The sequence below is a fragment of the Polyodon spathula genome, chromosome 16, assembly GCF_017654505.1.
Source record: "Polyodon spathula isolate WHYD16114869_AA chromosome 16, ASM1765450v1, whole genome shotgun sequence".
In the NCBI taxonomy this organism is placed as follows: Eukaryota; Metazoa; Chordata; class Actinopteri; order Acipenseriformes; family Polyodontidae; genus Polyodon; species Polyodon spathula.
In genome coordinates, this window is record NC_054549.1 from 26,416,295 (window position 1) to 26,429,032 (window position 12,738).

General features: G+C 39.1%; 1 protein-coding gene across 2 annotated transcripts; it reads right to left on the bottom strand.

The window, feature by feature from the left end:
• Positions 1-6,486: 6,486 nt before the first annotated feature.
• On the bottom strand, positions 6,487-12,738 carry si:dkey-32e6.3. 2 transcript variants are annotated; one of them, XM_041274992.1, is made up of 5 exons: positions 11,542-12,738; positions 10,673-11,061; positions 9,442-9,602; positions 8,182-8,314; positions 6,487-6,965 (listed from the first exon to the last, which is right to left on the bottom strand). In XM_041274992.1, exons 1-5 carry the CDS (start codon positions 11,858-11,860, stop codon positions 6,789-6,791), a joined length of 1,179 nt encoding a protein of 392 aa, XP_041130926.1. In that variant the 5' UTR covers positions 11,861-12,738; the 3' UTR covers positions 6,487-6,788. The 2 variants fall into 2 exon arrangements, with proteins under 2 accessions (XP_041130926.1, XP_041130928.1); XM_041274994.1 differs by having other exon boundaries at positions 6,878-6,965; positions 9,467-9,602.

Below are 12,738 nucleotides of genomic sequence, written 5' to 3' on the forward strand. Positions count from 1 at the left end.
CCTTTGAAAACCTAATAAAAATAACGCCATACTTGTGATTTCAATAACATGGTGCCTGGCCGGCTTATATAATAAATTATAAATGAGATCGGCAGAGTGAGGGAACGTCCTCGGGTCGCTCACGGAAGAGCAAAGGAACGCGGAGCTTGCACAGAGAACGACAGTGCATCTGAATTGTGAGGGAGTTTCATCCACGTAATTGAATAGAATGTATATAAACTAGACTGTGAATGTGCCAGCATGCTGCAATTATTATGATTCTAGTCGGATGTACAGTATGCATGCTAATAATGTGAAAAACAATTCTACTGAGGAAAATGCAGGTGTCATTGTTATATGTAAAATGCAGACCTCGCCAAGGGCGCCGGAACTAGGGGTGCTGGGGGTGCGGCAGCATGGTTTGCATGGCTTCCATCATATAGAGGGGTTACAGTTTTGTTCAATGGCTTTCAGCACCCCCACTTTAAAAATTGTTCCAATGCCACTGGATGTCACTTATATTTCTTTTGTTCAGTCTACCCCTGGCCATTGTTAAGGATGTGTACCGTTTACCCTGATCACAGCTTTGTGGTGGGATAGACTCCACAAGGTACCTTTGTAACGCATGTAGCTGTCTCTCTTGGGGACCACTTTCCCTTTGTTTTGCCATTGCTGAGATACACTGATGGAGCAGCCTAACCAGCAGGACTGTCCTTGCTACCAGAGGCACTGGAACCATTTTTATACTGGGGGTGCTGAAAGCCATTGAACAAAACTGTAACCCCTGTATAGGATAGAAGCCATACAAAGCAAGGGGTGCTACCGCCGCCCCAGCACCCCTAGTTCCAGCGCCACTGCTTGCTACTGACTTGAACCCACCATCATGCCTCTTTCGAATGCTGTTAGGTCTTTTCTGGTAGACTGCAACCGTGCTGCTTGCACAGCTTTGTAGTGCTGCAGGGTATAGGATAGTCTATGGAAAACCATAGGTTTACTTTAGGGATTCTCTGGATGTGAGAAAGTGTTAATCAATGGCCAACAGACCAAAAAGTTCAAGGAAATACTGTAATGGAACAAATGGAAAGGACCCCATAGATCAACATAGAATAAATAAATCACCACCCCTTGTGGTTCTTTTGGAGTTCTGTGGGGTTAATAACAACAGAGAGAGTCAGGTAAGAGACAGGGGATTTACATGACAAAGAAGCTCACTATCACAGAGCGTTTGCTATTTGTTTCGAGGTTTTGTGGCTTAACAATGGAGTAGTACTTTGTACAGAGTAAACCTTTGAATTTGAAGGGGTTTTTTTCGTGGCAGTGCTACTGAAATGTTGCTTTGGATTTGCAGAAAATTAAATCTGCAGGCCAATGCGTTTAGCTTATTGGGAGATTTTGAGAAAGATCAAAAAAAAAAAAAAAACAACAACTTTGAAGTCAGCACATTTAAAAGGACATATAGTAAGGCTACTTTGCAATGAAGGCAACTTTTTCATAGTCCTGATTTGTTCCTATTGATGTCAATACAAACTCAATATTAAGGCCACCATCTCCAGGCCGAAGCATATTAAGCCTCTGTTGAAACTACCAGCTAGCTTTTTTAATCCCTCTGAAAACCTGCTGCATGATTCAAAACTATAAGAAACTAATGCTGCATTTCCAACTGAACCACGAAACCAGACTGTGAACCTCAATCTCATCTCGTTCCAATATCACACTAGGGCTGCAGACGGTTCCTTCTGCAAAGTCAAAGATCAATAATTGCTATTTATTAATTAATTTACCAGCCTCTAATATCTTCCTGACAGAATAATATATTGACAGCCTTCATTTTCAGCCAACATATTATTTTCTGCAATCAGAGGTTTAAAACTCGCCTCTTGCGTTCAGTGGACCCTCATCAGGCTAGCTGCAATCCTACCCAGGGCTAAGGCAGTCCCAATTCAAACTGAATTGGTCTGGATCTGCAGCTGATGAAAAGAAACAAATCTGCTTGCAAAACACTTTCAAGTCAGGCCCAGTAGCATAAAACTGACAAAACCAGTACATTTATAAAAAATATATATATATATATATATCAATAGTTCTTGGTTAAACCTTTTTAAATTAATTGCCTACTTTTTTTTTTTTTTTTTTTTTTTTTTAAATCATCAAAATGATATTGTATTATTTGTTACAAGCAATTATATGAAGCTTCAGTAGGCCTAACATTTGTAGGACCTGCCAATGACACTGCAAGAAACTAAGACTGAGATTTATTTAATTACTTTAAAAAAAACACCTTTGCGAGAAAGATGCCTTTTATCAGTGTTCCATTACCCTCAGACATTCACCCCAATTAATCAGTTATATACACAGAACTCTGGAACAAGTCAGAAAACTGCATTGATACAGCTGAACATTAATAGACCACTGCAGTACCATTTATAACAAGACACTGCAACATTAACCACCAATGCTTACACAATCCGAACCCAAGTGTGCATTTCCACACTAGCTTCCAAAGAAATCCCATTCTAGTCTACGAATGCTTAAATAGGTATATTTAACAATATGCATGTTCATATAAATCCCAGGTTTGTCTATGCAATCATGTGCATTGTGTATTGAATATCGTACTGTGTAGAGTGCTGTATGATACCAGCTGATACCCATCCCACAAGAGGTCAGAGACCTAAAGTGGGGTGGAAAACAGCTTACACAATACAGCACTGTATAGTGCTGTATTTTTACTGTATAGTGAAATAGGAATAAGTAAACATTAACCCCAATATGATGTCATTTCCTTTTGATACAAGACATTCGATACAATATCTGGTATTGTATAAAACATTTCAGATGACTACTATTTATACAGAAAAAGGGTGCTGTATGATAGAAGATAATAATACACTGCAAAGATCAGAGCATCTCCTGGGGCATACTGGCTGCTCTGACCATGATTAGGCGGAATCAGCTTGTATTTTGCACACCATCCAATACTATAACTGTTTTAAACCATATTTAAACATGAATAACTTTTGCGATGATGACATTTCCATCTGATTCAAACTATCTGACACAAGCCATGTGAATCAAAGACATTTCAGATGAGTGTCACATCAGTATCAACTTTGTATGCCATAGCCTTGCTTTAGAAGTCTGTGTTGAACATGCTGCTTTTTCAAGGTGTTCTGTACATTGTTTGTATCCCCTTCTATATTTGTTTTATTTCCCTGAGCTACAGCAAGCAGAAGACATCATGTTTAGGAGGAGGCCTGTTTAGTTTAGCGTGGGAAAAAATGTTTAAATAATGGAGGAAGTGTTTTCCTGCACTGATACTAAACTGAAGGCTGACAAAGTTTGCTTTCCAAGACTTGTTATTTATAGAACCCAAACTAAACAAGAATGCTAGTGGCATGTGTCATCTGCCACCTCTATAAAGAAAATAGAAATATTAGTAGCAGGGAAGACTAATTATCAGAACACCCTACACTATAGTATTTGGCTGGAGCCCTAGGAATAAACGCAGCAGGTGAGGATCACAGCTACATCATCCAAGATACAACCTAGTAACTGAAAAAAAAAAAAAAAAAAACAACTACATTTCCCATCATCCTCCTGCTCACTGATAAATCCATCTGTTACATATGTGAACAGGAAGACGGGACGGTAGTTCTGCGAGGTCCATGCGGGTACATGTTAATATATATAATACACACATCTTACTTAAATAGTTGTATCAACACATGGGAACATGTGACACAATAAAATAAAAAGGTCCTTATGTACCCTTTAAGGGAACAGTATAATGTAATGTTGTGTTGCTGGAAGATGGATACAGTACAGCCTTGTAGGTGTCCCTCTCTCTCAAATTGCAGAGCACAGTGAGCAAGCACGTTCAGCAAGCAAGAGTATCAAAAGCATTTCAGTGAAACTTCGTGTGTAGGAAGCAAATCCCACAAGCTCTCTCAGGGAGGCAGGCATACAGGGTCACCACCAATGCACATTAGTTCTAAAGACCTGTCGAGGTTATTTCATATTAGTGGCACCCCCTAAAGTAACTACTTAACGTATCCAATTCCCAGTGCTGTAGTGGTAAATAAACAAATAAACAACTCCCATTTCTCAACTGTCTCGTGCGCAGCAACACAACACATGCTCACCGTTAAAATATCTCGGCTAACTCAGGGTTTGCAGGTCACAGGAGAGTAGAAGTGAGCAAACTCTGTATCCATTATATGAGAAGTGGTTAAACGCTATATTGCCCAAATTAAAAGTGAGTAAGTTTGCCTGTGTATACCCTCGACTACACCAATTATACACCTATGCACCAAACCTGTCGGATATAACTTTGAGCTGCTCAATCAAAAACACACAATACAAGGTCTTAACTGTGATATACTGGAACATGATGTTCCAAAAAACAAACTTATACACAAACCTCTTTTAATAGAGTGACATGGGACCTCTGTACAATATCTTTCACCACTCCTCCCATGAAGATGTAGTGTCCCATGCTCTGTTAACAGTGCCCAGAGGTGATGCAGTTTGCCAGTTTCCTTACATGAACGAGAATGGGGAAAGTAAGGAGTGTGTATACTGTTAAACAGATCTAAGGGAGCTGTGGATCTCTCAAGCAGTACAGGATCATCTACAAAGTGTTCAGATATCCCTGTGTTATATTCATGAGTGTCTTCTGTTCTTGTATAACATTGAGCTAGTATTCTTCAAAGCTGTACACAGTGAAATCTGAGTCATCATAGTTCAGCTCTGAACAATGGATGAGCCATTAAACACTATGAGATAACTGACTGCTACTTGCACCTCTGTACAGCAAGGCAAAGCCAGAGGAGGCTTCGGAAACCAATTTAATGCAGTTTACAAAAGTGTACAAGATTTGGTTTTAAAAACATCTCTGATTCACAGCATCTTTGCTAAAAGAGATGTTTAAACAAAACCATGCTCTTATTTCAAGTACGCGGCTCAAGGTTAAAGCATGCATTGTGCTTAAATAAGCAGACATGTTTTTAATGCTACCCTTCATCCATGCACTGGGGTCTCAGGGCCTGACAATACAATGGCATACACTCAAAAAAGACACCTAATACATCAATCATGTCCATATAAATTAGAATGGGTCACTTGCATCAGATGCTAAAGCGTTTAAATCAATTGGATTTAATGCATTTGCACACAGATTCCCTGAAGGTACAGAAGGAATCAATACAGGAAGAAATAAAAACATTTAAATGCACTGTTTAAATTCCAGAGAGCATTGCACACTGTCAAAAAGTGAAGCTTCAATAGGCAACTATAACTGTAAAAACAGATAACTCCATTGCTAACTGCTATTCTGCAAACAGTAATTGGAGTGGTATTCTGTGCAATTGCTTTTTCTTGTCAATTGAGAGATGTGTTTGGCGATGTGTCGCGATTGCTGTATTTATTTCTCAAGACTGCCACCATGCAAGCCAGATCCTGTTATTAAATATCTGAATCTCAACAAGAAGAATAAAGGTTAACATTGTCTTGCTGTATGGTGTATCAGAGTTTCCTTACAGTGCAGGCAGCCTGGTAGCTTTTCGCTAAATTCAGTGATCTGGCACTCCAGTCTTTGATTTCCTTATTTAGAAAGCAATGCAATGCCAACTCTATTGTCTTCACACGCTCAATTATACTGGGATTTCTATAATGTACTGTATTTTCAGAACGAACACGAGTGCTGGAAAATGTATTGGCTGTCATAGAGATGGTGCTGGGGGCTGTAATCTTTTATAAATATTTTGGAAAGATAACATGCTTTTAAGTATTCATCACAATAGAAATATGATGCAACATGAATGTATATAAAAGCATGCCATAATATTTATAAGTGAAACACATGAAACTTTTGGTAGTTTCAAAACCCTGTAATCCTGTTACGGTATATCTCCTGAATTTCGAGGTTCTCCGCATTTAAATATATATCTGGCTGGTAAAAATATATAAATATATTGGTGTAGTAATGTTAGACATGAGAATCCCAGTGTGCATTTAATTTAAGTGTCCTGGACACAAGGTCAAGTTAAATTGACTGTAGCTAACAAAATAATTTCATACATTTTCCATGCCAGGTACATACATTTACTATATTGGCCTCAAATGTGCAGTTTGACAAACATTCATTTTCATTTTAAAAAGAAGGTTAAAGAAATCTCTGTTTGCAGGCCATGCTTTCAAATAGTATTGCGCTTTCATTGTCATCCCACCTCTTCAGGGCTCTTTTTCCAGATCGTAACTAACTAGTGGTTTCCCCTAATGACTGACACGATTTGCAGCCAGTAAGATGCTTGACCTCAAAGAGACTTCTTCGGTGAAATGAACTAGGAAGTGGAAGTGCAACAGTTTTCCTGGAAGGCAAGGCAAGCAAACTGGGAAGTTTATTTTTACGTCGGGTAAGCAGGGATGGAAAGAACATTCCCATGGCACAGCAATTTGATCCATTCCTGGTTTTACTGTGCATTTAATAATGTCTGAGCTTGTTACCTCTACAATGGGGACAATCTAGCTCACAGTAAAACCTGGAATGGGTAACATTTATTAAAGTTCAATATTTTGTTAGCTACGACCACTAAGATCCAGAAAGGTTTAATAAAGAGTTTAAGGGTGAGGTATTTAGAATTGCTGATGTTTAGTGCAATAAAATAGACCCAATACCGAATACTTCAAAGTTACAAAAAACATATTGTAGCAGCAATAAACTGTATATAGACACCAGCTAGTTTAGGTATCTTTATACACAGTACTGAAATCATGTAAACTAAAAATCCCTGAGATGATAAACGGAGGCTCTAGCCATCTTCTTTATTTATGTATTTTTCATAGTTCTCCTCACAGATCCGGATGCGCTCACTGAAGTAGCTGTGGTCTGAAATGGCCCTCAGAAGATCGGTCTGAACCAAGTTAACATCGTAGAGTTCAGAGGTCAAGGATGTGCGGGTCTCAGTGCCTGCTTTACCTAAAAACACCTACAAAAGAAATTAAAAAAAAAAGAAAATACAGCATTTATACACGTGCTTCAGAGGTGAATTAGCATTCCCTAGTTCAGCTCATTTCCCTTGTTTAAAAAAAGTCCTGTCAATATGATTTACTCTGTGTTTTCCCTCTTCAACAAAGAGAAGATCATTTTCAACTGCCTACAGGCATCTCCCTAGTACCCACACATTAAAAGATGCTTTTGCATGTGATGTTAGTGTTTTTAGATCTGTCCAGTAAAAATAATTTGAATGGCGCTGAAAGAACTGGGATAGCTATAGCAATACTCAAGATTTCCAATTAAGTTCAATCCTATTTAGATTACCACAGCAGTATTAAAGCCCCATCCTTTATTCTTACAACTGTGACTCCCAATTTAAATAGACATAGAGCCATGTTTTCAAAGCCTTAACACCAGCCTTTAACACTTTTTTTTTTTAAATAGGACAATTCAGTGTTGCAAAATAAAATGAAAAACAAGTACTTGAATTAGATGTCTTCATTATTTGGTGTTAGTTCTGTAAAACCAACAGGTAATTTCCCTTTTCAAAAGGTTGTTTAAAGTCTGCAGTAGCCACTAAAAATAATCCAGTCAGCATTCTCCATGAGAGCTTCACCTCATAACTCGCCTCAATCCTGACCTGAACACCCTCTCACTGACACTCAGTCCTGGGCCACAAAGACTGCCAATTGTGATTAAAATGCATGGCACTTATTTTGTGGACTAATGTCTAATGGTGGCTAGGTTTAGACTACAAAACTAACTTTACTGAGCCGGATTTTAATTAAGGCCTGCAGAGATGAAAGTCATGAGGCTACTGAATTAAGCTAGCCCCAAGTAATTATTATTTTTTTTATTTTATTTTATTTTTTTAAAACAAATTACTTAAACTATTTGATAAGAAAATCAAATGAAATACTTTATCTTTGTGAGCAGTATAAGTCTAATGGCTTTAGAGGAAATGGTCGTTCGAAACTATGTGTATGTTTGGGTTCTATAATAAGATTTTCTGGCTCTTAAAAGGAGTATTCAAATTAACTGACCCTAAAATCAATCTAACGATATGAAAGATGTTTCTAATTGAAACTGCTGACTTTCAGCACTATGTCCTGAAGATTGAATTGTAAAGAAAACAGGCGCTACACAGAAACTCAAAAGGCACAGAGCTGGGTTCTCATTTCCTCCTTTGGGCTCGACTGAGAACAGACCTTTGGATTGACGATGGTATCCTCGTCGTTCAGCCGAATGTTGTCATCAATGAATATGTGCTGCACTTCAAGATCGGAGGGGTCAATCCAGATGGGCTTTCCTCCCAAGTTTGAGTAGCTATTGTGAGCCCACCTACAAAACAGAGGAGAGACAGTGAACAGGATCAGCATGGGCTTTTACAAATGCCGCCTAAATCAGGACACTGATAAACAAGATTCCTGTTTAAATGGGATACAACCCTGGGAGACTGTCCTTCCCAATGCTATTAATGTTGTTTAATTGGGAAGTCACTTTGTTTAATTGGGATAAAGTACTTTCAAATGATGAACGCAACTTTTCAAAGCAAAACAGGTTTGCGTAGCGCAGTGCTGTCAGTACGTGATTACGCTGTGACTTGCATAAACCAGGATGAACTATTGCAGAAGAAGTCTCCTGTGGTTTCTCAGGCTGCTGCTGCAAAGAAAGTTGGCGTGTCAACATTGCAGGTGCCTCGCTTTGTGATAAGATGCGATTTTATTCTTTTTCATTTCATGTATAAATAAAAACACAGCGATTCATTTTGTTTAGAACTCCTAGAACTGAATTAAAAGTTAGCAATCAAATAAAGTTTTGGGCAAAGTTTTTTTTTTTTTTTAAATAAAATTGTTGTCCAGTGACCTTGTTTTTACAGCCTTTGAATTAACTACAGTGATGTCTGTACTGAACCTGCTAAAAGTATTTCAGCAGTAATCAGGACAGGAAAAAAGGTCAGGATCATTCCTATTCTCATCAAATACATATTTGCTGTAAAACAACTCATGCAAGCCATCACACTTTATTCCTGCAATGTCAGTTTATTAAAGAGTAACCTTCATGAAGGCAGTGTTGTACAGTACATGGCACCTGATTACTATAAAAACACAATGCACTCGTCAAGCCTTTATTCCTGCACAACATAGGAAAACCTTTCATTTTTTAAAATAAAAAGCCACCAATCAAAACTAGGCATGAACTCCTCCAGGTTCTTTACAGGGATACATTATTTAAAGTAATTTATTATTACATCACTTGTGTGGTTCACAAAAAAGTATTTGTTGCTAAAAAACAAACAAAAAAAAAAAAAAAAAAAACTGATGTTTGGACCACAGGCTAAACTGTTTTACACTCAATGAACACCAATATCTTATCAGATGTGTGTGCTGCAAACTTTATGCAAGTAATCTATTTTTGTTTCACTTCCCAGAGGCTTTTTCCTCTTCTTCCTATTCCCAGGTTCTCACCAGTCAAAATGGTCCTGAAACCCACCCAGACCCTGGAGGTCGCTGAAGTAGCGGTACAAACTGCGCTCGTCCCCCCGCGTTGAGACCCGCTCGGAACCCCGGCTCAGGACCACATTCTTTTTACTGCAGCGGATCCGACCTGGAGTCAGGTTCAAGGGCATCTGAGAGACACAACATAAGATAATCAGGGTTAAAATGGCAGTTTTTAAATCTGCGTTAAACTGGGAGTAGTTGCTGTGCTTCAGGATTCATTCCATGATTTTGGATATACAGCAAGTCATCCGTAATGTAGTTTTGTAAATTTAGTGCCCAATTTAGCATATTCAATTATGTTCCTTCACCGCAGCAATACCCCAGGAAACCTGAAGGTTGAGTGGGCATCCTCCGATCCCACGACCAAGCCAATTTCCAAAGATTTACACCCAGGAACTCGAAAGCGGATGTCAGTAAGTTAATGGCCTCTGGAGAACAAAGATCAGCCTGCAGACGTCTGCCTGAGCGCAGCAGCAGCCTGGCCTGCAGGGTCAGCTGTAGCGGTATTAGAAAAAACAACCCCTACTGGTTTATTCTCCCTAACCAACGGGAGCACCAGAGCCAAGGGGACGCTGGCAACCTAGTGAGGAGCAGTGACTGCACAGACAGGACACTCTCCTGGCTTGTACGACCCGCCTTGAGGCCATTCTTTTACCAGGTAAGCACCCCCAGATTTTGTAATATACATTCCGTTTTCAAAAACATACCCTTCCTTCAACGTTCAGAAAGTTGTGATAGATACACTTCCGTAACATTTGCAGGTCCCTTTTATGTTTAGTGCTGTACATTTTCTGTACAACATGACTGTTACTAGTTTGTGGTGTTTGAGAGTGCATTTCAATCTTCAAATGAATGCAAATTATTCTAATGAGCAAGATGTAGTACAAGCAGCACCCTAAACTATCAATACAGAATGACTTATACCTTGTATTTGTTGTTGGATTTCCAACAAAAAATATATTTGCTATGATATCACATGGAATTTTGCACCTATCTTTGCCATGTTTTGACTAGGAAGCTGAAATCTTGCGAGATCAGTAACAAGGACAGTAATCTAAAAAATGTTTGGCTCCATGACACTGATGGAAACAAACTGTAATAATTTAAATGAGCCCAGGTTGCAGAAAGAAACAAAGCAGAAGTGTTTCCAGATGACAGAATTTGGAGAGCCCTGGCCTAAACAGACCCTGTTACTCACCGACAGTGCATGCAGGTCTGTGAAGAGAGGATGGGCCCCCTCCCTCAGCACACGCTGTACAGCTCCCAGCACACGGGACAGGTCGGTGCCGAATGTGCGGAACAGGACACAGAACTCTCTGTGCTGGGACTCCAAGGTCTGCAGCAGCTGGAAGAAGGCTGGCAGGATCCAGTGATACAGCCTCCCATCCTCCCCCCTCACCGCCAGCAACTCATCCTCCTCTCCGCTCCATTCCAGCAGAGACAGGTGCTCCTTCAAGACGCCGCGGAACCGTTGCCCCTCGGCTGTTCCCGTGAAATCCTGGACTCTACCAAACTGGGAGTAATAGGTCACAGCGCCCTGGCATGGAGAGAGGAGGGAGGGCACATCGCTCACCCACTCCCAGCTACCTGCAGAAGAAAAGGAGAAAGTGATTGACGATCAGGGGCTGCACTCTATGGTAGTGTCTTTAAAGTTAAACAACTTCTGCCAGTAATTATTTTATTTTTGCCAGTCCCTTGTAGGCATGCTTCCCATCTAATAGACCTTTGTCCTTTCTGAATGTCTTATTATCTTTATTAACATCATTATTGGCCACCCTTTCATTTTGCAGAGAATATTTTGGTTATCCACTTGTTTACATTATTTTACATACTCAGATACTTAATATAAATACAATTGCTGCATCTAAGTAAGTATCTTTGTGGGCAGACCATTGGAGTGAGTTATAACTGCAATACCTGAAGTGTTTACTGTAGTACCTGGATGCAGAGCCCCACTTCAAACAGTATTTGAAATACCTGCATATTTCACATTTAAGTGTAATACACATGCAAAAGATTGTCAACAGAAGAAACACGGTAAAAAGTTTTTGGGTTTGGCAATTTCACCTTGGCGGTTAACTCTCCCCCAGGTGGCCGTGGACAGGAAGTAATCTAATGCCGCCACTGTTCCTTGTTTAGTCACGGCATCAGAGACCAGGATGGTGTTGTTCAGATCCAAGTGCAAAATCAGCTTCCTTCGTCTCGGGTGCGGTAGCTCCAGGTGAACGCTGCAGACGATGTGGTCGCTTCTCTTCTGCGCGGACCGGTCACAATCCGGACACTCGGCAGACTCACTTTGCTTTTTGTTGCCAGACTTGTCTGTGTCTTTTTCTTCAAGTTTAGCATGACTGCACCCACCTGGTCGAATAGCTTTAACAGCAAGCATACTGCAGCTATTCAAGTTTTCACTAGACAATAATAAACGTTGATGTAAACCTATATTATTCACCCCGAGTACTTTTCAATTAGTATGATTAAGTAATCTAAAGCAAAGACATAAAGTGCTTTACACCATGACCAAAATAAGTATCCTGCTATTAAAAATAAATAAACACAAAAACCGATTAAAATTACATCAAGTATATTTTAGATATAGGAATCTTTGTAGTGCAAATCTTAAACGTAACAGCAAACTATAGGAAAATAGTACCAAGAAATCTCAATATATATATATATATATATATATATATATATATATATATATATATATATATATATCACAGAACTTCAAGTGACAAAGCAATGTGCTTCGACGGTTTTGCTGATTTTGTCTTAAGCAATTAGGAAAAAGTGACAGTGTGTTCTAGTTGTTGTTATTATTATTATTATTATTATTATTATTGAATGATAACTGTGAGCAAGGTAGCAGAAGTTTAGATTCAAGCAATAGTAAGTACATCCATCAACCAGTTAGCGCATTCTTCAGGATCAAGGTTCTACTTTTACTTTGCAAAATGCGCTAAACATTAACATTTAAACTTAGTAACAGCAATTTAATATTGTCATGAAACAGTGATTTTACTTAAAATATTATATGTGTTACACAATCTACCACCCTTAGTCGCATTTGTATTTTAGTTTTTAAATCATTCGTTATCTAGATATTCAATTTCTTAAGGTTTTTTAATACTCGCATTCTCCTCAAGTTAAGAAAGAAATCCACGACAGGCACAGCGTGTGAATCAAGTACAATGCCGCTTGTCCAGTATATTTTGCCGGTAACACAAGCTTCCAGAAACATTTATTTCCCCTTAATAAAGATTA